General features: G+C 46.7%; 7 protein-coding genes across 7 annotated transcripts; 4 read left to right on the top strand and 3 right to left on the bottom strand.

The window, feature by feature from the left end:
* The first annotated feature begins 787 nt into the window (after positions 1 to 787).
* EDB93DRAFT_820990 (uncharacterized protein) lies at positions 788 to 1,821 on the top strand. Its single transcript, XM_041457594.1, has 2 exons — positions 788 to 1,124; positions 1,175 to 1,821. Exons 1-2 carry the CDS (start codon positions 936 to 938, stop codon positions 1,625 to 1,627), a joined length of 642 nt encoding a protein of 213 aa, XP_041303747.1. The 5' UTR covers positions 788 to 935; the 3' UTR covers positions 1,628 to 1,821.
* Positions 1,822 to 2,107: 286 nt separating this feature from the next.
* EDB93DRAFT_1322695 (Up-regulated during septation-domain-containing protein) lies at positions 2,108 to 5,077 on the bottom strand (the record flags this gene model as incomplete). The annotated part of the gene is made up of 9 exons (XM_041454962.1): positions 2,108 to 2,307; positions 2,372 to 2,457; positions 2,530 to 3,086; positions 3,135 to 3,374; positions 3,590 to 3,734; positions 3,769 to 4,012; positions 4,069 to 4,507; positions 4,570 to 4,976; positions 5,032 to 5,077. The coding sequence occupies 9 exons, from the start codon at positions 5,075 to 5,077 to the stop codon at positions 2,108 to 2,110; spliced, it is 2,364 nt and encodes a 787-aa protein (XP_041303746.1).
* A 673-nt stretch (positions 5,078 to 5,750) lies between these two features.
* EDB93DRAFT_820919 (uncharacterized protein) lies at positions 5,751 to 8,405 on the top strand. The gene is made up of 3 exons (XM_041457593.1): positions 5,751 to 6,049; positions 6,106 to 6,219; positions 6,270 to 8,405. The coding sequence occupies exons 1-3, from the start codon at positions 5,903 to 5,905 to the stop codon at positions 8,073 to 8,075; spliced, it is 2,067 nt and encodes a 688-aa protein (XP_041303745.1). The 5' UTR covers positions 5,751 to 5,902; the 3' UTR covers positions 8,076 to 8,405.
* On the bottom strand, positions 8,182 to 12,203 carry EDB93DRAFT_820917 (uncharacterized protein). Its single transcript, XM_041457592.1, has 7 exons — positions 11,984 to 12,203; positions 11,762 to 11,927; positions 11,271 to 11,714; positions 11,139 to 11,219; positions 10,504 to 11,091; positions 8,460 to 10,454; positions 8,182 to 8,405 (listed from the first exon to the last, which is right to left on the bottom strand). Exons 1-7 carry the CDS (start codon positions 12,124 to 12,126, stop codon positions 8,289 to 8,291), a joined length of 3,534 nt encoding a protein of 1,177 aa, XP_041303744.1. The 5' UTR covers positions 12,127 to 12,203; the 3' UTR covers positions 8,182 to 8,288.
* Positions 12,204 to 13,062: 859 nt separating this feature from the next.
* EDB93DRAFT_1092191 (uncharacterized protein) lies at positions 13,063 to 13,548 on the top strand (the record flags this gene model as incomplete). The annotated part of the gene is made up of 1 exon (XM_041446421.1): positions 13,063 to 13,548. One exon carries the CDS (start codon positions 13,063 to 13,065, stop codon positions 13,546 to 13,548), a length of 486 nt encoding a protein of 161 aa, XP_041303743.1.
* A 1,055-nt stretch (positions 13,549 to 14,603) lies between these two features.
* Positions 14,604 to 14,918, top strand: EDB93DRAFT_1092249 (uncharacterized protein; the record flags this gene model as incomplete). The annotated part of the gene is made up of 1 exon (XM_041446423.1): positions 14,604 to 14,918. A coding segment is annotated over one exon (315 nt), but the record flags the coding sequence as incomplete, so codon positions are not given.
* A 1,065-nt stretch (positions 14,919 to 15,983) lies between these two features.
* Positions 15,984 to 17,093, bottom strand: EDB93DRAFT_1107059 (uncharacterized protein; the record flags this gene model as incomplete). The annotated part of the gene is made up of 4 exons (XM_041447682.1): positions 15,984 to 16,115; positions 16,178 to 16,554; positions 16,603 to 16,697; positions 16,750 to 17,093. 4 exons carry the CDS (start codon positions 17,091 to 17,093, stop codon positions 15,984 to 15,986), a joined length of 948 nt encoding a protein of 315 aa, XP_041303741.1.
* Between the last annotated feature and the right edge of the window lie 6,875 nt (positions 17,094 to 23,968).

Genomic DNA, 23,968 nt, shown 5'->3' with positions numbered 1-23,968 from the left:
TAAATAACAATAACAATTACATTGTAATCACATTGAAATTATGTTGTGATCATGCTAAAACCATGACTCTATTATGGCAACCTATTTAAAGGCATGCAGTGCATTTGGACCTTGAAACCAGTTGCAATCCGTTGAAATAAGGAATTTCTGACAAAGTAAGTTGGTGTTTTACTGATGTCTCTTAATTTCATCTTTGGAAAATTTTCAAGGCAAAGGTTTGGCCATTTTTAGGGTTAGGGTTACGATTATGTAAGGGTGTTGGATAAAAGTGATACCTATCTTAGGGTGCATGTTGTTATTATGTAATCCTTCATCCTCACTTCATGGCAACCAACAACCTACCTGTTGAGCTGTGGCTTATCATTTTCTCTTTCACCAAAGCTTTCAAATTTTCCTCAAATGATCTTGCCACACTCTGTCTAGTATGCACCTGCTTTCATCATGCAGTAGTTGACTCTCTGTACAAGTCCATCACAGTTGACAACTCGGATGTCTGCACCACACTTGCAGAGCATCCAGATCTTGCAGAGAAAGTCAAATCTTTCATATTTACATATCCAACAATCATGGTCTATGATGGTCCCGAGGTGCACCTGGATAATCTCACACTGGCTCTCAAAAATATGACTTGCCTCTCCACGCTCAAGCTTATCCATTCTCAAAAGTGCTACTCATCTGTCCTTCCATACTGTGATGCCAAGCTTCATGTCTTTCATTGCACATATACTCTCGACTCTCAATTCATAAGCTTCTTGAATAGGCAGGACAGCATCCGTAATCTCGTTATCACTACTGTGTGCACAGCAGGCGTCTGTCTTAAAGACTCTCAGGGGCTGCAAAAATTAATTCCTCCCACATCTCTGCCACATCTAAACGAAGTCTCTGCTGTACCTCTTTTATTGAATGTCCTTATACCTGGTCGCCCAGTTCACACCATGCATTTGAAAGGTGAACATGTATGTACAGATACAAGGGACTGGGCCCTCAAGAGGATTGTCGGCCCCTCTACTAGTATCAGGAATCTGGGATTGGACCTCGTGCAATGGTCCCCATATAATAATTTTCAACACCCATTAATTTCAAAGCATGTTGAAGAAGTCACCCTGACAGGCTTTGCTACTCAGGTCAGCGATACTTGTTAATCTACAGCGGGTCGTGATTCACAGCCATATAGGATCTTGACCCATCTTCGGGTTTAGAATTCAGGGACTGGGTAGTACATTTGCGAGTCATGCTAAAACGCATACCAAATTTAAAGAGGCTGACGTTCTGGTTTGAGGGAAAGCATGAAGATGCTTCCTCTTGGGCTCGACTTCTCTTCCTGGAGTTTTACAATATCCTGTCTGAGCTTGAGCACGTCTCATGTGTAGTTGCCGGTCCAGAAGTTTCGACGACATTTGACTTTTCATCGCATCACTTCCCACTCCCTTTCTCCCAAGACAATCGAACTCGTGGACACAGGGCTGCAAATGATGTCCGGGAGCTCATGCCGATGCCTATCCTTTGTTGCCGGAATGAGGAACTTCTTTGCGATGCATACTCCCATTGGACCCTCCATCTCGACCGTGCAGAAATGGAACGTCGGAAGAATACTAGGAGATATAGGAATCGACCTGACCTTGAGTAGCGCGGTTCGCTCCCCAGTCGCCTCAACTGTTCGCAGCATGGCCTCGCATATGGTCATCTCATATTCGAGGCGTGCATCGGTCTGGGAATACGTTCGTGGTTCAGTACACCTCGTTGTTCCCGGAAGGATATGGGCGCGACAGCACACCTTTTGAGACAGCGGAAATAGTGACGACCGAGGCTATGGCAGAATTTGTCGTGGAGGACGGAGAGATTGTTGGGTTTGGCGTGATTGGGATGCTGGGTGAACTCACAGAGAGGGAGCGAACGCACACGAGTGTGAAAGACAGAGCTGAGGTTTGGTTCGATAAGGTATAACAATACAAATTATGTTGGATACAAGTTAGCGCATTTACCGAACGAGAATTTCAGGTTGAACTATATCTACATGTACTTATGTCGAGAAATTTACAGACTTAACAAAACACATCAATTCATACACTATGATAGATATGCATACCACAAACCCAACCCAACCTACTTATCTCTTCGCCCTCAACTGCGCCCTCAAATTCCCATTCTCCGTCTGAACCGAATTAAGCTCATCCAACAACGCAATCCTCTGCGTCTGCTCCGACATCCTCATATCATTTATCTCCTCTGTCGCCTGCCGCAAAGCCTCCGTGCACTCGGTAAGTTGACCTTCAAGTTGCTTGCGCACCTTCTCAGGCGCAGAAGCAGCTTCTTCAGGCAAGCGTAAGCATCTTGGCGCTCAACGAGCTATTAGCCTCCGTGAGCTGTCGACACGTCTCCGCTTGATCCGCAGCATGCATCTCCATCTCGCGGGCCTCACAGACCGCACGTTCAATAGCGTCCTGTAGCTTCACGTATCTCGTCCATCCTACCCCAAACAAAAACCGTTCAAAAATCCACTCGAACTCAGATTAGTGAATAAAGACTCACAAGGCATTTTGCTTCGACACCAAAGAGGTATTCTGCCGCTCAAGCGTCGATACCTGCCGCTGGTACGTCTCTAGCGCTGTATTACTCTCTTGTGCGAGTTTTTGAGCGCGTTCTGCGTTCTTCTTGAGGAGGTCGTGTGCTTGGGCGAATCGTATCAGTCTTTCGATTAATGCTCGATCGTCTATGATAAGCGCTTGAACGCGCGAGACAAATGCTTCGACGCTGAATGTGCCTCTACTCTGCTTTTGGGGTGAAGGACTAGTTGCTGAAGTAGGGGTAGGAGGAAGTTGGGGGCGGACATCATAAAGAGTTTTGAGTGCGCGTACGTCCGTGTCAGAAAGAGTGGATTTGGATGGTGATGGCAATGGCGATGATCTGCCAGGATTTGAGATCATGGAAGGGTTTCGGAGGTGTCGTTTGCTGCTGAGTTTCGCGGCGCGAAGTTCGGGCGCGGGGAGGATGTTCCAGATGGGTTGAAGAATAGCGATGATGTCTGCTGCTTCGCCTGTGTATTCGACTGGGGGTTCGGAGGGTGTTGACGAGGCATCGGAGAGTTCCTAGGGTTGGGATGAGTGCTTTTATGCAGGGAAATAATGCAATGTTACCTTGACTCGTGACTCAAGGGATTGGACTTCAAGTTGTGCGTTATCCCTTTCCAAGCGAACGGCATCCAGGTCCTTTAAGAGAGTCTCGTTCTCCTCCATGTGCACTCGCAACTCATCTCCAAAGCGTGCATGTCTATCACTATGCCCCTGCAACGCAGCTGACAACGTTTCAAGATGAGACGCGACTGAGGCAAGCAGACCCTGCAAGGACGTATCGGGGGAAGTCTGGATACCATGCAGCTGCATGACCGTCCTGAAGTGCCTCGATAGCCTCATCCAACTCTGCTCGTGCTTCACCATCAGCCCTCGCATTATCCAGTTCATCCTGCAGTGCAGGCAAGCTCTGTGGATTTATTCTCGTCCAGCACAGTTCTCTCAGCCTCCCATTCCTCTCTTGCATCCTCGAGCTCATCCTGGAGGGCACCAAGCTCTGCAAGTTTATCTTCCTCCATCACAGCTTTCTCTGCCTCCCATTCCTCTTTGGCATCCTCCCACTCCGCCTTCAGCGCTGCGATTTCCTCATCCTTTTTCTGCAGTTCCGCATCACACTGTGCCTGTACGTCCGAGAGTGCACGTTCCATTTCAGTCGCTTCGCCTGCTCTGCTCCTCCAAGACCTCCAATCGCCTCTCCAACCTCTCCACCTCCTTCTCCCTTGCAGCCAACTGAGTTTTGTCCTTTTCCCACTGTGCACGTTCCTCGAGTAATTCCTGACATTTCGCATTCAGTTCCTCGAGACGCGGAAATTCTTGCTCTAGTGCAGCAACAGTTTCCTCAGCAGTCTGAAGTTCCATACCCATCGTCGTTTCAACCTGTTCCTTCTCGAGACGGAGGTGAGATAATTCACGCGCCATCTCAGGCTTGTTTCTGGTTCGCGATGCTGAGGGCTTCAGTTGCAGCGCGGAGCTTGTTTTCGAGCGTGACGACGTCATTGACGGATGGTGGGGCTTTGGGTATTTGCTGCGTCGGCGTGGCCTGCAAATAGGTGTGCACCATCGAATCGCGCTCTCGGTGGTGGAGAGGTAGTTGCAACGGGGCTAGAGACCGAACTCCTACTTGGCGTGTTCATACCCGATGCATCCCCACTAGGCATCATTTTTCTCTCCATCTTGGAGACAGAGAAACCAAGCACGCCTGCACGATGTTCCAAAAGCTTTCGTTCGACTTCGTTTGCTCGTTCTGAAACGCGCCATAACTCCATCTGCGCAGTGTTGACTCTACGTTCTGCAGCATCTAGCTGGTCGTCTGTGGCTTTTGATACTCTCTTGTGCGCAGTGTTCACTTTTGAAAGAGATAGAGCTGCATCACGGATCTTTGTTTCCAACTTGAGCTTTCTCTGTGCTGCAGTGACTCGAATCTTGAGAATTTGTTGTTCCTAAAGGGACGGTTTATTTAAATTAAATATAAAGGCGCAAATCGAGTGAATGAAAATCGAACCTTTTTGAGTTCTTCGACTTCTTCTCCGCTCAAGATCTCACATTCACGGCTTTCTACGACTGCTTCGCTTGTGAGAAGACTCATGAGGAGGTCGTCTCTTATATTGAGTAATCCTGAGGTGCGTTTCCATCCTGAAGCGGTAGACGTTCTTGGTTGTAAGGGGGGTAAAATTCTTGGAGATGAGGGACCTGGGACTGGGGTTGGAGTTGGAGTTGGGACTGGTTTCCGTAAAGGGGAAGTGACTCGGGATGAAGCAGGTGATATCGAACGGTCTGAGCCGTTGACGTCGTTACCGTTCCCAGCGTCAGTGATAGATGCTAGTGATGACTGCTTCTTGTTTTTCTTGATGAAAAGTCCCGGGGTTGTCGTAAGAGGAGAACCTTCGGAAGAGGGCAGGGTTGATGGTGCTGGCGATAGGTGTCACAGGTGTTGCTGGTGCAGGTGTTTGTGCTGTTGGTGAACTGGTAGACGAGCTTCCACCTCCCCAAAGTTTGCGAACGCCATTCATTTGTAGTATAATTTGCAGACTGGCCTGCCTGCAGAGAGCAGTGCGCAACTGGCCAGCAAGCCTTGGGAAATCCGGTGTTCGTTCATTAGGGATTGTTCCGGGGTGGTTGTTTATAATTGTTGAATTCAGAAGATTAGGACAAACCTTGACAAACAACCCATCGCAAGCGAGGGACTCGGGTCCGCAGCTTCCGCTAGAAACTTGGAATGCGGTCTAGAACTAAAATCCGGGTTAATCTTTTCGTGGTATATCTCCATCATTGTCAACTATAGTCCTTCCGTAGGCTGTAGCTTGTAGCGCTAAGCCATTTAGAGTCGAAAGTTCACGGAACCGTTCGATTTCGGACACATCTTTGATTCGCTTCCCGAATGTAGTCCATTGATCATTCAAAACTTAGAGTTGGATAACAAGTTGTGCTATCTGAGTCAGTCAACGTTCAAACGAGAGAGGTCTGAACTCTGCTACCGTGCTATACCGCGCCCAAAAATCAATTAAAAACTATTACTACGAGTCTAAATGATGTGAAAAAAATAGTACGAAACACGATCATGGTAGGGGCCCCTCCAGGCTATAACTGGCTGTCTGCAGCCTGGTGTTCGTTGCTGTTGAATTCAGTATTACTTTACTAAACATGTCTTAGTTAGGGGAGCAAGTTTCGGTATTGCTTCCGTGACCGAGCCGTTCCTTTACGTGCATTCATGGCCATCTCCAACTTATAGTCATCCAAAAAATGCACATCAGAGTCTGACGCCCACCTGGTTTTGACCTACCTTCAAATCTTTGAATGCTGGTTAGCTGGAAAATCATAGCAGTCAACGCACAGAAATGTCGTTCACCTTTGAATGGCCACGCTTTTCCGACCAGTTTCACACAGATGCTATCCAGATGCTCAATAACGCCCTCAACAAGGGCAACAAACCGCCAGTCATTGCTGACAAGATTGAAGTCGTAGAACTTGAAATGGGAACACAAGTGAGTTTTGCACGCTCCAAACTTCATCGTGTATCACTCCTCATGCCACCTGACAGCCACCAGAACTCGAAATTCGGGATATTGGCGACTTGACAATGGACCACTTTCGCGGCATATTTCGTTTCACTTATGCAGGAGATGCACATATCGTACTCAAGACCAAAGTGCAGGTATTTTGTGCTGCTACTTGTATCCTCCTCGTTCTTAATATCTTTATCAGGTGAATCCCTTGAATCACAAGCAGCCCGATATACATATAATGACAGGCTCTCGTGGCATGCTGGCTGCCAAAGACCCTCTCGTAGTTCCAATGCTCCTCCGTCTCTCCCATTTCAAACTCAACTCCTATGTCGTCCTAGTCGTCTCAAAGCAAAAGGGCATCACACTCGTATTCAAGACGGACCCCCTCCAGAACGTAGATATAAATAGCACATTCGACTCCATCGCCGTAATCCAAAAGTTCATCCAACGCGAGATTGAAGGCCAGCTTAGGCAGATGTTCAGGGAGGATCTACCAGGAATCATACATCGTCTCAGTCAACAGTGGGTAAAAGCTAAAGTGGAGGCACCGTATCTCAACAAGCAGGCACCTACATCGCGGCGCCGAGCTTTCGACGTCGTTTCTGCACCTGATCTCGCTTATATGTCACCTGGCTTCTCTGGTATCGGGTTACACATGCACCGCCAACAATCCCTTGGCTCTATTTCTTACGGTCGTGCACGCTCGATATCAGGTGCTTCAGTATCAAGCTCGACCCGTAGAAGTATCCGAACTTGTCCCACTCCCTCTCACACGAGTCTGCCAGTATTAGACCCATCTCCCTCCAATCCCGAGCAAGAAATATTTGACCCAACATACGGTCTCCGTCCAGAGGGGCTTCCAACAAAGAGTATCTTCTCATCCTTCAGCCGCCTCTTCACGCGTAACATGGGTCTTGGAGACCTTACTGAAGAGCCCGAAGAAGATGAAGGCGAAGAAGAGCAGGGTTCATTCGATGTTGTCGACTGGGAAGATTCAGTAGCCGGGTATTCACCACCCCCAACCATCGTTGAAGAGCCTGTCGTAGAATACGAAACGCTGCCTGCAGTGGGTGGTGGCACTATTACCCGTCCGCGAGTATACCATGCCCAATCCATGATCCAGACTCCTTCAAAAACATCCCGTTTGCCGGATGCATCTTCTGTCCGCTCAGACCCCCAGTCTCGTCCATCACAACCCACACGCTTATCCTTTCATCGGTCGCATTCTAGTTTCAACCCGTATTTTCCTGTTACGCCTGCACTCTATGGCGTACCGGGCCACTACACACGATCAGAGCCCGGGTACGATATCCCTACCCAATCCCACCCACCCCGCCCCATCACTCCCTCTAGCCTCGAAACTCAATTCTCCTCGAGCAGCGGTGTCATCGACACCCCACCTTCTTCCATTGCACCCCAAGATACAGCCACAAACCCAGACACTGATGCAGAAACATCCCTCAAATCCTCCCTTTCCTCCCGCCGCTTCTCCCTTTCCCTTTCTTCCTCCTCTAATATAAACCACTTCGATACCTGGAGCACGACGCACACGCACTTCACAAACCCGGATCCGGACCCCGTCATCCTCCGCCCCGCCCTCAACAACACCATCTCCCAACTAAGCACCCTATCCCAGTCGAACCACACATTATCGCCTTATACGCGCCCGCTCGCTCATTTCACGGTGCGGAGCGTTCCTCCGAGGACAGTGAGTAAGGAGCAGGTGGTGGGTGAGAGACCCGGTGTTAAGGCGAGGAGGAAGAGGATGTATAGGATTGGGAGTGGGAGGGCGAAGGTGGATGTTGCACCGAACCCAGTAGCAACGGCTATCAAGTCGTCATCAAAACTGGAACTGGAATTGCCGTTGTCACCTGTGCCTCCATCAGAATTCGATCAATCTGATATGGATCGATATTTCCGCTCGCCACCACCATCATCCCTATCTCCAGCCTCAGATCTACCGCGCCCCTCCTGTCATGACGTTCGAAGACGGCGTCCACGCTAGATTTATTGATTAATTCTGCGACTTGACTTGATTCACGATGATGATTTATTATGGCAGTGCATGGGCTTGTAGCATTGTAATATACAGACATATCTTATCTTACACCTTACATTCCAAGAACAAAGAACAACAATATGTACGCACGCAATATGATCCGACTCGAATCCAAAGCAACTAGGACAACACTGACGACAACAAAAACATTCCCAAATTCTATATGTATCCATTCTCTTGTCCCATATTAAACGAGGGGGAAAGATTCAGCATATCCCCCGAAGGCACCACAGGCTGAACGAGTGGTGAAGATGACATTTCGACCTGGAGGAAATCCTGTATGCGGTGGTTAGATATTTGAACATTAAAACAAAGTAAAAAGAAACCCACATCAACATGCATACTCGGTAACCTACTCGTATTCTGCCTCGCACTCGGTAACTGCCGCAACTCACGGAAATCATTTCGTGTATACGTCTTTGTGAGACCTGTAACAGCTGGCGAGCGCAGCACTGCAGTTGGTGGGGAAATAGCGACGAGACCTAGGACGTCTTGGCTGGGTGATTTGCGCTTTGGTGGTGGGGTACTGGGTAGGGGTGCTGGTGGTTGAAGGAGGGAAACCAGGTCGTAAAGGGGGAGCGTGAGGGTTGATGGGAGGAATGAGATCGTTGGTGGTGTGGATGGGGAGGGGTGGAAGCCTTTGATGATGAGGAGCATGGAAAGCATATTGGGTGGTAACGATGTTTCCAAATGGGTGTAGAGCTTGACCCATTGCTCGGAGGTGAGTCCGTGAAGATCGGGTTGGGAGGGAGAATCGAGGAGTAGGAGTGTGTTGACGACGCTCTCGGAGTCGAGGGAAGAGAGGTCATCGTTTGATTCTACAATTGCGCCGAGTGCATGTCCTACTTCCCAAAGCAGCCGCTCGGGGTCCCTGTCTTTCTCGTCAGTCGTCTCGAGGACAGCAGAGATCAAGCCAAAGGCGTTCATCCTGCGAACGCTCGGCTCTTGCACCTGCACCCCGCGCAAGAGTGCAGCAACGACAGAAAGCCTGAGCTCAATCCCTAGAGACTCTGGGTTCTCAGCCAACCGCCCAGCAATCATTCCAAGATGTCTTGAGTAAAGGTCAGCTTCAAGTAAGCCGGTCATGACGGTTCCCCACTCCGATTGGTGTAATGCAGATATACACCAGTCTCCGTCTTCACCTTCCATAAGCCCTGCCACAAATTCGAGTCCCGCGCCCACTTCCCATTGCGTCACAACCCCTCTCTCGGCCATCACCTTTAGAAGACCGGCAAGTCTCTTCACCTCCCCTTGGACGAGGAAGTCACCCAGCCCTAACACACCCCGATCGAGGCTGACGAGTCGCTGGACCAACTGGACCTTGTGCATGGGTTCGAGATGACGGAAGAAGAGTGTGAGAGGATTTAGAATTTGTGGAATGACAATGGGCATCCAGCCCACAGGTAGGGCATCCCCATCGTCTGCTAGAACTTGAAGAACCAGATAAAAAGCACTCAAAATCCTTTTCGCAGGATCGACATTATCAAAATGGAGCCCCTGTTCCAAGAGCGCGCGGAGGACTACGGATAGGCCGCACTTGGGCTGATCTTGCGAGCTCCTTGAAAACGCACAGAGTACGTTGGCACACGCATGTTTGACAAGAAGTGCGGCGTCCCGTACTGCGTTGTTCGCGACAGATTCGTGGGACGCGACATCAGCGCAGCTGTACATGTCCAACACGCCGCTTACGAGCATCCGGACTACACGGCTTGTCGTAATGGAGAGCGCATGTAAGCTCGCAATGAGGTGGAGGCTCTCATTTGTGACGAGCAAGAGCGGTTCAAGACCAATCGTAGGTAATGGAGAGGGCGTTAACGAGAACCCTTGCTTCACCTCCGCGCTGATACGAGTAAACACATCGATGGCATAATTCAAAAGTCCATGCAGATGTTCACCCCATACAGCCTCCAACACCGTCCAGTCGCCACATTTGGTTCCGCTCTCAGTGTTATCCTCCAGCGTGTGTATGACGACAGCCACAGCAACCCTGAGTGCCCGTATTCTGCCTTGATCCAAAATTGCGTCGGGACCCTCTTTTGCGAACCCAACGAGTTCCTCTACAGCCCCACCAACGCCTTCATCTGCAATTTTGGCGGCGCGCTCTATGTCTGCTCGTTCTCGCTCGTTGATCCATGTTAGGCTCCATGGTTCCCAGCTCCTCACGCAGCGAATAAAATCAGGATTGAGGAAACTTTGTGGGTTGGCTGCAAGTGCGTAGAGGAGGGACTCGGCGTTGATCCCTGCAGTTATGGGTGGGTCATTCCCGGATGTCATGCATTCCAGGCGGAAGATCATCTGGGGGAGGAGTAGGAGGGGGGAAATGATCTGATACACTCGTCAGATGTTGGGCAAAGTAATGATAGGTATGGCTTACCGCACGATATCCAGGAATTTCCTGCCACAAGCGCAAAACACCCAGAGTGCGCTCACGACAATGTAAATTTGGAAGGCTGTCCGACCAGGCGTACACAGCTAGCACTGAAGCAACTCCAACATACGCCCTAACGAACGCCATGAACTCCGAATGTGTTATGTCCTCAGAGGGGCTCAAGCCAGACATCAAATCTAGCGGATACACGCCCTCGTATACCGGTGCATCTCTGATCTTCGCAAGAAGGTCCTCATGAGTGGTGATACACGACAACCATATTCCAAAACTCTTTTCTTCCTTTCCGATGTCCTTTAGAAACAGCGCTGCCCTGGTGTAATCTGCATCTGGAACGCCGGACAGCGCTTGTTCAAAGACTGTCCACGATCCTACCCGATCGCTTAACCGCCGACAAGCCTTCTTCATGTCGGGGGTCACCGTTGGCAGCGCAAGGACAGCTCGTAGGACATTGAGAAACCACGACGCCTTCAACAACCGCGATATATCGGGATTTGTGCACGCATCCAGAAGTGTGAATAGAGCATCTTCATCCAAGGTTGATGGGTCAAATATCGTTTCGAGTTCGAGTGCTTGCTGCGAGGGTATGAAAACAAGTATCGCGCACCTAAGAATTGACCTACCATCAAAGCTTGTGCAAATTCAGGAGTCTGCGAAGCAGAGCGAGAAAGAATGCCTGCAATGAGATACGACTGTGAATCATCCTACGAAACGAGTTGATGGGTTTAGATGGGCATTGATTTCAGAAGACGCACCCTGGGACCGACAGCCTCTGAGACTTTCTTGGCGAAACTATGCAATTGCTCTGATGAAATGTCATCCACCAAAGGCCGACTCAAGGATCGGAATGCAGTATCTAAATCGATATCCATTTCTTCCTCGTTCAGGTCGGAGTAAAGATGCGGAAACTCCGGGAGCTCCCAGTCATCATTAGGTTGCTTGAGGCAGAACATAAGGCGTATGACAAGGGAAAGGGGGGGCGCACTGGGAATGAGTGCCAGCAGATTCCTCGCAAGAGCAGTTGGGTCGTTACTCTTTGCAGCGTCTAAGGCAGGCACGAGGGGAACAGATGTATGGGCAAGTAGGGAAAGAGGAGAATAGGCAATTGACTTGGGTGGGCTATCTGAAACAACATCGCCGTATATTGCCATTGATACTGTTTCAAAATCTCCACGTACAATCATTAAACGAGTCGCGAACTGAGAGTTTAGTTGGAAAACACAGATATAGATATGACTTGAAGTACCTCAGAGCCCATATTCACTGCATATTCCACTATACCGCCTGCATATGGGATGACGGTTGGCATGAGCGCATTAGGTGCCTTGAGCTTTTGCTTCGCGTCCACCGATGACCCCACAGGGTGGGCATTGAAATATACATCAAGAAAGAAGGCTTCTGGTTCTGTGCGGCTAACCATATGGTTATTTCTATGTCACGCGGCATGATCAGAAATAGTTGCACTTACGCGATGATGTCTGGACACTGACCAAAAGGCTGCACGTTTGTGGGAAATATCTTGATCGAGTGCACTCTGCTTGGTGACGAAAATCTAATAGCAGAGAGCTTGGATGGGCCTGCAGGACTGAGCGTGCACCATTGCAGTAGCATTATTCAAACCGAAGTCGTCAAACTCCCGAGTTGTCACGGTCGCGTCGATGCTTCAAGGATTAACTTGAAGTTGTTTGGATCAGAGGCTCTTGCCAAACAAACTGGAGCTTTGTGTAAGCCGGTTGCTTACCTGAGTTTCCATAATCAGCATAATTTATACTGTCTGCGATAATCATCATGCCGAGCATTGATTATCACTGGCAGCCTTTTGGCATGACTGTTAAGGGATGACAGTCTTTACTTACATACTCCATGCTCGGGGGACTGGGTCACATTTTATTAAAGTCAGAAAAATAATGGATCTCTTGATTGCACATCAACAAAAGTGACAAAAACATTAATAGCGCTCAAGGTGATTTCCTGAAATCTCGGTAAGCTCAGTGAAGCTCAGTAAAGCTTGGTAAAGACACCCTGCTGGTAATTAACATAAGGCTTAATTTTCTCTGAAGTTGGCTTACTCAACTACAGCTTACACTGGCATTGTGTTGGAATCTAAAAACACATGCCACTCCAGCATTGCATAGGAGCCCAAAATAAGATCTTATCACCATGCCCCATCACTCCCTATGCAATGAGCTCCTGAATGAGCTGGACAAGGCACAACTAGCCTTGAAAAAGGCAAGGCTTCAGCATGCAATCAGAAGTTATGACCTCTCCGATTCTGATTCTGATGACTCAGATTCAGATGATTCCTTTGACACAATAATCACACCTCCGTTGCCTCCTACCCCATTTTTCTCTGACAGTTCTGATAACTTCTCCTCTGTCAGCGATGAATCTGACCACTTCGCCGCACATTATGACCGTCTGAACAACACCATTGCTTCCTTTCGTGATGAGGTCATCAGGGTGCATGTCCTTCATCAACCAAACACACCTCCCATGAGAGCCCTCCAAATACAACTCCTTCACAATTTCAGGGACTTTCGACCTCACATGTTCTGCAAGAAGCTTCACATCAATCCAGATATATTTGATGACATCCTAGATCAAATTTCTGGGCATGCCATTTTCACCAATTGTTCAAACAATGTGCAGCTCCCCATTGTGGTCCAACTCACAATATTTCTTAATCGTGTTGGCCACTATGGTAACACTGTATCTCCGGAAGATGTGGCTCAGTGGGCTGGTGTTAGTGTTGGCTCGGTAATTAATTGCAGCAATTGTGTCATGGTCGCCATTCTTGATCTCCATGATATGTTTATTACCTTCCCCACTCTTGACTCTGATGATGCAGAGCATGCATGCAAATTTGTTGAGGCAAAATCATGTCTTGAGTGGAGAAATGGAATCTTTGCAGTCGATGGCCCCATAATTAATCTATATGAAAAGCCCGGTCTTTATGGTGAAGCATTTTATGATAGGAAATCAAATTATTCTCTCAATTGTCAGGTATCTTTTCCTCTTATTTTAATAGTATGAAATTTAATGAACATTTTAGGGTGTTATCATGCCTCATAACTTGCTTATTGTTGGCTATTTCGTTGGTCATCCTGGAAGCACACATGACACATACACATTCAAATCAACACACATTTATCAAGAACACAATGCCCTTCTTCAGGATGACCACTGGATCTGGGCTAATAGTGCTTATGTGCTCAAGAAATGGTGTATTCCTCCCTTCAAGAAGCTGCTGTAGAGATTCACATAATTATAGGCCTGCAACACATAATACTTCAGTCCATACCACCCAGGTTCACAGCACCAACTCACAGCATCATTCCCTGACCTTTCCCAAGCTATTTCCATACTAGGCGACACTTTCCCACATCACATGACTTTCCCGTGCCTCATGATACCCTTGCATCGCTCGCTTTCCCATGCTTTCATCGCCCTATCATCCAGGAGCATCCATCCACTGTCCAGCAAGTCTCACTAGTACGTATTTCCACATTTTTATCAAAATGGCACCATATTAGAGCATGGACCCTAACTTACATACCTTATTACATACATTATCTCCTACTTGGCTCACTTAGCGAGATACATATATAGGTCCGCATTTTTCACCCTTTACTACAGCACTCCTTATCTTAGTGGAGTTCTCCATCATGTCCATAGCTAGAGTTAGAATCTATTAGCAGTTCTTTTAGTTGTCATTCATTGAGCCCTCATCTATAGCTAGTCTTATTTTGCATTTTCGCACTTTTGCATTTTGCATTCCCATGCTTCCCACTTACATTGCTCGCCTTGCACAGCTGCTGCACAACTGTGGATTTGTCTTCCTTGCTTCCCCTTGGATTGAATGCACTTATCCCTGCAAGCATAGCAGACTGGGCATCACACTAGATCATTATATCAGCTTCTTGTGTCCCTCCCCTTGATTCATCATTTGACCAACAGCTGAGTTGATTCACCTTCACTGCGGAATGGCTGCTTGACAAAGAATCAAAAGTCCTTCAATGTCAACCTCTCTTGTGTATCTGTCCATTTTTCTGTTTGTTAGAATATTTACTAACTTTCAATCGGTTTAGATTCACATTCGTGTCGAGCACGCATTTGCCGCTTTGAAAGGACACTTCCAATCACTCAAAGAACTTTGTCACCTAATGCAGAATCAAAAGGACCTTCAAATCAATCTTCACTGGGTCAGGTGTTGCCTGATACTTCACAATATGATCATCCGCTTCGAGGCACAGCACAGACACTCGACAATCAGTTGGGCTATCAAAGAGGGGCGGCATACTCTGCGCTGTGAGTTTGAAGGAGGGGATGGTGACGAAGTGAAAGGTGATAGATCATATGAGGGTACCCCAGGTCAAGCATGTAGGGCATGGCTCATGGATTAGTTGCTTGACAGCCCTTATTCAGATGCTCAACATCGTGAAGGGTGAGTGCACAAGATGAATGACTCAAAACAGTAACAATTGTAGTACATAGACATAGCAAGTAACAATGAAAGACAGTGCCAGACATACAAAAATGTGCAAGAACAAGACAAATGCAAGTGTGAGACACAAAAAAACAAATGAGCAAGCTGGAAGTACAAATAGCAATGAAAATGAGTAAACGAACATACAAATTGAAGCCCTGGGAGAGCAAGAACAGCCAGAATTGAGCTTGGCATACTTGATCCGAAGGCATATCACATCCCTCTCTATTTTAAGAGCCTTAGCTTCTGCTTCACACAGGCAAATCTCCACCTCCTTGGCCTCCTTCATGTGTTGATGGACAATAGCGGCATCTGCACACTCATTGGCTTGCTCCTCGCGAATGAAATTGTGCTCCTTCTGCTGGTGGTTAGAATTTATCTTCACTATCAGTCACTCATTCTTGAGCTGATACAATGAGACCTTCTCAGAGTGTATACTATCCAAGTTGTTGTTCAACATCTCAACTTGTTCTTGAATTTCTGACCAGATACATTTTGACATTGGGTCCTTGCCTTTTGATTTGGCTGAAACAGATGTTTGTGAAGTTGGCGAGTGTTGAACTGATGAGCTTTGCTTGCCAGTGTGTCCATGTCCCAATGAGCTGCGGGAATTATTTGAGGATGTAACAGAAGGGGTACTGTTAGTAGTACCCTCATATACTATGAGCTGACTAGCATGAGATTTGAAGGAACCACAACCATTGTGGGTAGAGGTGCAGGGCTTCTGTGGAGCAACAAATGAGGGAGGGGGGGATGGAGTTGGAGAAGATGAAGGCTGCTGGTGTTTCTTGGTGTGATGGTTGGAGTTTGGTGGGCTGTCCAAAATGATGTCACAATGACTGACTGACTCATCCATACACAGGTCTTTCATCTCATCAGCGAGGGGGTTATTATCATTGTTGTCCATTTTAGTAGAGCTTGAAAGAGCTGGAGGGCTTGTAGAGTATTGGTTGCGGCTTTGGAAAAAACCATAATCCCAGTGTTATGGGGAGCCTGAAGTGCTACTCGGTGGAACATTCTGTTGAGGGGGGACAAAGTTAAATTGGAGAGTGGGGAGAGAACCAGTGACACCACCAGCATAGCCACCTTGGGGAGGGAGGCCATAATTCCAGTGCTGCATAGACCCAGAAGTATTTTCTGCGAGGGGGGCAAAGTTGAATTGAGGAGTGGGAATACCACTGTGGTGGGTGCTTTGGGGAGAGATATTGTAATTCCACTGTGAGTGAGAACCAGCAATGCTGCCTGGTTGATCACTTTGGTGAGGAAGGGTGACATCAAATTGATAGGAGGCAAACTGTGGAGGTGGAGGATGTGGAGGAGGAGGGTAGTTAAATTGTAGGATGGCTGTTCCACTACCAGCATTACCACTGATGGAAGGGATGTTATATTGCAGGGGGAGCAAACAGTGTTGCCCCCAGGATGGGTGAGGGCAAAAGGATCACCCATGTAGTCAGAGCCTGGCTTTAATGAAGTTGTTTTGGCAGCAAATGATGGGTTGGAGCCCCAGATTTTATAGAGATCGTCATACCATGGGAAGTCTTTCTTGACTTTGACTGTGAATTTTATTAGTAGAATTGAATAAACACAAGTAACAGACTCACCATGTAGATTTTCTGCAGTACCCACATTAAAGGGCACAATCTCTGCACCAGTTGATTCAAACTCATTGTGGTAGTCACAGAATTTATTCCAGAGACTTCAAATAATTTGATCGACATCTACAATCTGATAATTGAAGGAATCCTTACATTGTTATATGGTTACCCACAGAGTCACGAAACCTGATGCAATTGGCAGCATATTGATCTGCATATACATTGTCACCACTAAAGATTACACCTGCTATTACTGCATGAATGACATTCTTGTCTGTGCCTGATGGAGGACCCTCAATATTAGGATTGGTAGGTTTTTTCCCCTCACTAGAGAATAGAATGCGACAATCTGCTGGATTGTTGATGAGGAAATCAATCACCTTCTTGGTATGTTGGAGATCCGCCTGCCAACTGATGCTTGACTCGGTGGTATCTTCTTTAGAATGCTTGGACTTTCCTTTCCCACTGTTGGAGTGTGGGACTAGAGGGGGATTCATGACCTTTTGCTTGATTGGGCAGTGGATTGGAGAGACATTCTGTGTGTCCTACAGTCATGCAGAATGACGTAGTCATGGTCGTAGGGCAGGCATATATTTTAAGCTCCAACACTATGCTGGTGTAAACCATAGTTGAGTAAGCCAACTTCAGAGAAAATTAAGCCTTATGTTAATTACCAGCAGGGCATCTTTACCAAGCTTTACCAAGCTTACTGAGATTTCAGGAAATCGCCTTGAGCGCCATTATTAATGAGCATATATGGGAATTTAATGATTCTATCTTGCTGTCAACCTGCTATGCACATTGTATGCACATTTATTCAGCATGAAATAATTGAGACTGTTTGCATGACTCTGCCAGTCTGAGATGCACCTTACAATGGGAGTAGAATATTTTTGATTGCATGCAAGTCTGGCCTCAAGGGCATGGCAAAGGGTATCATAGAGCATGCTCCTACATTAGATAGCAACTTTCAAAGCTTGGCATAGCCATTGTCATCATCCTTGTTGTCCTCTTCATCCTCTGCCCCTAGACCTGCACCATCTATTACTTGACCATCCTCTCCATCTGACTGCTCTTCATCCTCATCCTCATCACCTTCCTTGATCTCCTCGATGCCCTCATATCCATATTCTTTGATCTCATCCTTATCTACATCCTCATCCAAATCAAGCGCTGTACCTTCAATACCAATATCCTCTATTGCTCCATTCAGCTCCTTGTCCTTGTCCTTGTCCTTGTCCTTGTCCCCTTCTTCATCCAGCTTGTCATGGTCAGATAGAAACCAGTCTGTGGCTTTCTGCATAGATTTGTGCTCCACTCCACCTCTGTGGAAGTGCATTATCATATCTCAATTGACAAACCTGACCATCATTCTATAAGAAGCAGTACTAGTGATAGAAATAAAAACTCACATGTTAATATAGAAAAATGTCCAATCTTCATTGTTGTCACTAAGAGGATGTCTTTGAGATTCACAGCATTGCAGGATGGTAATGGGGGTTGTATTGCTCTGCAATTTTACTGACTACAGCAATACCAGCTGTGGATGTCAAAGACAGCAGGGGTTTTTGGGCAAAGGCGCGCAGTGCTTTCCAGCCTCAAGGAAGGAAACCTAGATAGAAAGAAAGTTGAGCTGCAATTCCTGAGTGTTAGGAGTTCGGCAACACATTTAGCAATACTCAAATTCCCAATTTTTAGGAGGTGGACGGATTACTCACAAGTTTTCTCTATTTAGGTTTGTGTGTTCTGGCGAACTGGGGGTATGGTGTACCATAGGAATTGGTCATGCAGTATGGGGACGGCCTGTATGTATGGTACCATAATCTGCGCATGTCTCCTTAGGTAAATAAGGAACATGTCACTCACACAGCACCCTTTGACTTTGATTATGTTGAAGGGGACATTGTGCAGGAGATACTCTAGGGTTGACCCAATTTGTATTCCATACCCTTGTAAGGGCTTGCAGCCTGCGGCTTTCATTGCTGCTGCTAACCTTCCAAGAAACTTTGACTTTGTGAGTGAGTGGTGGGTGTTGTTCTTGTGATGGTATACAAATAGTGTAAACTTGGGGGGAGGTTTGTTGATTTGCAAATGGTTTAGGAACACTTCTTCAGAATCAGATAAACCTGCTTGCTTTGCCCAGTGCACATCTTTGCCTTTCAGAGCTGATTTTGTCTGTGGCAGGTGGAAGTTTTTGGTCACAAGGTTCTGCCAGTCTTGTGTGTCCTTGATGTTTTTGAGTGAGATGTGTGTGTTTGCATTGAATGCACTGAGATGCGGAATGGTGAATTCACCTACTCTGGCTGTTGCATAGAAAACAGTTGTTAGGCAAGCAAACACTGCTGCATCTAAGGGTTTGTTGAGTTTGAGCTTCTCATGAATGGCGATAATGAGGTCTATGGTGTATGGTTTGCACTTGTTGCATTTTGCAGATGCGGGAGTGAGTGATGTGGCTGCCTTCAGCATTGCTTCGATCGAGTGGTTTCCTTGAGCATCTTTTGCAGCACGTGTTGTTGTTGGGTGCCACAGGTAGAGCCTGTCTTTTGCTGGACAGTGCAGGTGCAGGTGTGATGACATGGGGGTTAGGCTGGGGCTATATGCTGGATTGTTTGCTGTAAGGTTAGTGGGTCATGCTCTGTAGTGTGGTGCTTACTAGCTTTGCCATGCTTGGAGGAGTTCTGTTCCTCTGACTTTAAATTCACGGTTGATGCAAATGCACCACTCACATTCTTGTCTCTCGTGTTTGTCTCCCATTGTGTGAAGTAATTTGTTGGAGGTGGGGCTTGAGGCAATGACATGAGTGTCAGGATTTGAGGGTGGGTTGTGTGTATGATGAATTGTAAGGAAGAGGTGGAGTTCTGAGGGAATTGGGATAAGAGGGAGGCATTCAAATTTGGGGGGATATATCCTGTGGGATGGGTCATCTGTGGGATTCTCTTTGCTTGGTATATACCTAGTAAGAATCCAGTACTTGGTACTGGAAGTGACCTGATGAATCCACTTGAAGACTTTATTGCAGGCTTGGTTCTTGTTGCATCCTTTCCACCATCCCTTAATGACGCCACGGTTATCTCCATAGACTTTGAAATAAGTGCCAGTGGTACAAGCACTCATGATTGTCTACACAAGGAGTTCAAATCTAATGCTCTCCACCCATCCAATATCCCAGCCATCTTTCTTCCAGCCTGATGAGAGTTTCTATGCACGCTATTTTTCCATTGATAGTAATGCCAATGCTATGGCCAGAACTAGCGTCTGAGTAGGCAAGAAAATCGATAATGATGCATGGACCTGGGATTGGGGAGATGACATGGGGGGAACTGAGAAGTCCTTCCCACCATCTAATGTTGCTTGCAGTGCTACGTGGGGAGTTTGTGCCATGTGTGGGTAGTCTTTGAAAATTTCCAGTATTTTTTCCAGGGTTGAGAGGTAAGCATGGCCTTCTGGCTTGATGAGGCATGTGTGGAGGAGTTTACTGTAGAGTTTCTGGACTTCTTGCAGTGTGTGTGTTCTGCTCAATTGCCAAGATCGGACAGCCTTGGAGTATTTGATGCACTTTTTTTTGGATAAGGCAACTATCTGGTCTTCAATGTTCCATGCAAGGCCACTGTATGGGGGCTCGTTGCTAAAGGGTTCATCTTTCGACATCTCCCATATCGTGTCCATCTTGGACGAGATGTCTTCCATGCTGTATGTAAATTGGCTGTCTTTGACCAATCATGGTGATTGTGCTGACAAGTTCCGGATGGGGAAGTGGGTATCTTCATTGAACTCTTTCAGTGATCTATCTGGTCGTGTTTGGTGAGTATGTACATGTAATTGGGGGTATCCCACCTGAGAAACCTTATATGAGTCCTTCTGGGATGGATGAGTATCTGCAGAGGAGGTCTGATTCAACTAATAGGCAGAGCAAAGCTTCCGTGTTATAAGGTGTGTGAGCTCTAAGCCTTCTCGCTGCAAGGGCAAGTTTGGGCTCTGTATTCCTTGCCTCTACAGCTGGAGCATTCATGTAAGGTGTCATGATTTGTCTCTTGACAACTTCCTGGGCATTGCCATTTGTGGTAGAGGGGTAGGCCTTTGGGGTTGATGAGCCATCCATCTTTTGCCTGTCGACAGTGAGTGTTGGCTCCGTCCCATAGGTGATAGGATTCGCAGTGTCTGATGTCATGTGAGAAATGGCCGAGACAAAGGGCGCAGGCAGATAGGCTATGTGAGCCTGTGCCCTAAGAAAAACCCCTGTGGTACTGATTGTGGTTGTGATTTTTATCTAGTGAAGTGGTCCTTGACTCCTTTTGGTTCTCTGTGTTACGACTGGGATAGTTCTGCTGTTGCCGGTCAAGATAGACCTGTCGGGCGAACAGTTCGTCGGCCTTCCTAATACAAGGAAGGTTTCTGGTGGTTCCTACTGCACGAGCCGCGGCTTCTATGCAGGATCAGCGGCGAGTGGTTTTAGCACTTCTACCGCAATCAAGGGTTTCAGGCTAAGACAGTGAGTGACTGCCTTAGAATCAGAGTTCAGGCTACTAAGGGTGGAGACCTTAGTAGATCAGGTTTCAAGGGGAAAACCCAGTAGATTAAGTTAAGGAATACATCTATGGTACATGGGGTTTATATAGGTAAAAGGAAGCGGCGTAGCCGCGACAAGAAAGGTAACAAAGATAGGAAAAGAGTACAACCTATCAAGATAGCAAAGATAGGTGAAACCGCCATGCAGCGCAAGATAGTATCTATGTTACAATCAAGATAGAAGAGAAGTGCGGACAGCCCGCTTGATAAGAGAATAGCCGGGTCTAGATGAGTCTAGAGTCGGCGGCATGGTTACGAGAAAAGAAAAATGAAATAGGAGTAAATGTTATTGTAACACTCTGTTCTTCATGGCAGAAACAGGAGCATGGGTTCTGGCTGAGAAGATCATGGGTGCTGCTGTATGAGTTGTGATAGCAGGACCTGCAGTGTTGGTTTACCGGAGGGTCTCTGCTCATGGTCTGTGGATTGGCAGGTAGTTGGCGGTCATTTATGTTGTGGGTGTGGGCATCTACAGCATGTGTATGAGCAACCGTGTGGAGGTGGGCACAGGCATCCATGTGGGTTGTGGGCATCCATGTGGTTGTTATGGGCATTCATGAAAGTGTCATCATGGGCAGAGCTGAGATAAATAAGTTGGTTGTTCAAGGTAAGTGTGTTTGAAAGGGGGGGTGTAATATGGATGAATGCAGTTTAGTATGTCTATCTGTCTGACAGTTTGAATTGAAACATACATTGAGCCAAGATTGGGATCAGATTTTGTTCCAGAATTCCTCATTGATCGCCCAAATCAGATTCTTGTTGATATTGCCGATGTTGAAGCCTTCATCATGTTTGAGGTGATTATGCCAGTCTTGACGTACACACAATGCATACATCAGTACAACAAGGTCTCCAATGTCACTGTTGTTTCAGATCAAGTGATTCTTGAGGTGCCAGAAGAATCATGAGAGAGTGTCAATATGCAATTGGGGCCATTTTGCCTTGCTGATTTGGACTAGGGACAGGTTCTTCACCCTCAGGAATATTGAGAACAGGAGTTCATGGTCTGCAATTGCTACCTTGGATGCTTTGAAGGCTGAGGACGGGCACAAAGTGAGCTGGTCATCCACCCTTGTGATGCTCAGGTCGTTTTTAGCTATGGAGCGTGAGGATCTAAGAGCATCCTTGCAACTATCGGGGAGAAGTACCATAGTCCTACATATTCAAAATTAGTGAGTTTTTGTATTGCATATTGCGCAGGATGAGGGTTTAAGAAATCTCCTATGGATGATGCTTCATCAATTCTGTTCATCTTTGGCTTCTTCTTCTTCTCTGCTTCTAGATGTTCCTTCTTGGCTTTGGCTTTGTGTTGTGTGTGCTCAGCTTCTTCTTGGGCGGCTTGTGCTCTTTTGGCTTCTGCTAATGCTTGTACTTCTTTATTATAGTATTGATTCCATTCAGCTATTCTTGTGTTGTCACCATTTCGTCATGTCTGTTCCAGGCATGCCACGATTTGCTCTTCAGTTTGATTCATTGCAATGGCCAGGTCTGTATGAATGCCATTGTACAGGACTCCAGCAAAGTCTGGGATAACCTCAAGTGTGGGTTTGCGGCTATATTTATTCTGAATTTATTTTGGGTGGCTGAAGTGTATAGTAATAATTGATGTAATCTGTTGTATGATTGTCTCGGAGGAAAATATGATTGAGCTGTGGGAGCTGTGCAGCAACTAATGGTGATTGCAGCACAGGAACAAGAGGTTTGATGCTACACCTCATGTTCGCACAAAGACCTTACTCTAATCTTCCGCTCATGCCTCATTACATAATAGAGTCCCAATGTGAATGAGGGTAGAAGAAGAACATCAGTGTAACCATATGCAAGGGCAGGAATGAGATGAACCTTGTGAATGACTTGCTGTGCATCCAGGAAACCAAGAGCCCTAGAATCATCACTTGAGATGAACCCCAGTTGTTTGAGTCTCTTGGCCTTCCAGCCAGCAGTGTAGGGATGCCGTTCAGTTCCAGGATTTTGATCAAACCACCAGATCCAGAAAAAGTCTATTTGCTATGGTGCATTAGAATTTGAGTGCTCACCAGTGTGAATAATGAGTGCATGAAATATGCCGATGATATGAGCATACCAGTAAAAGTGGCTATTACTGTTGTCATCCTTGTGTGCAAGGAGCATAACATCAGCATTAGTACGAGGATTTAGTGAGTCTTGATCATGGCGTAGGTTGTATGTTGTATAGTTGATGTGAAGGATCTTGTGGTGAAACATTTCTCACTGATAAGAATGACAGAGATGAACTCTCTCTCATCTCCATTATATTCTAGTCCAAGCAGGCAGGAAAGTGGATGGTCTTTTAGTCAAGGTAGAAAGTTTTTAAAGATCATTAGTGGGCTTTAATTTGGCACAAATCAAACAACTTACATTAAATGCAGGGTCACTTGTATGCTGCCTTAACCACTTGTATATGTTGACAGGATACTAAGTGCCAGTGGAGATATGATAGTGATTTTGTGGATCACTGTAAGGCAGCAGTTCTGAGTCCTCAAAATATAGTGCAGGAGCATCAGGGGAAGAGAGCTGAAGGACCTTACCCTTCTGCTTGCCTGAAACTTGCTTATTCTGTTTTTTCTTTCAATATGGAGATGCTTTAGCCATCTTGAACAATAGAGTCTCGTGATGTTGCTGTTTAGCTATGCTGGCAGTGAATTTAGCCTTGCTTACTCAAGGATAGAACTATTTAACTCATTGATGTTCACACTCTCCCTGAAATGAATCCATTAGTAAGTGCAGAAATGAAAATAAGAACATACTGGCTGTGTTGAGTAATTATTGCTTGAACAAAACCTTTGGA

The sequence above is a fragment of the Suillus bovinus genome, assembly GCF_016758785.1.
Source record: "Suillus bovinus strain UH-Sbo-P2 chromosome Unknown EDB93scaffold_70, whole genome shotgun sequence".
NCBI classification, from domain to species: domain Eukaryota; kingdom Fungi; phylum Basidiomycota; class Agaricomycetes; order Boletales; family Suillaceae; genus Suillus; species Suillus bovinus.
The sequence above is the reverse complement of the archived record's forward strand: the minus strand, read 5'-3'. Positions and strand labels throughout refer to the sequence as shown.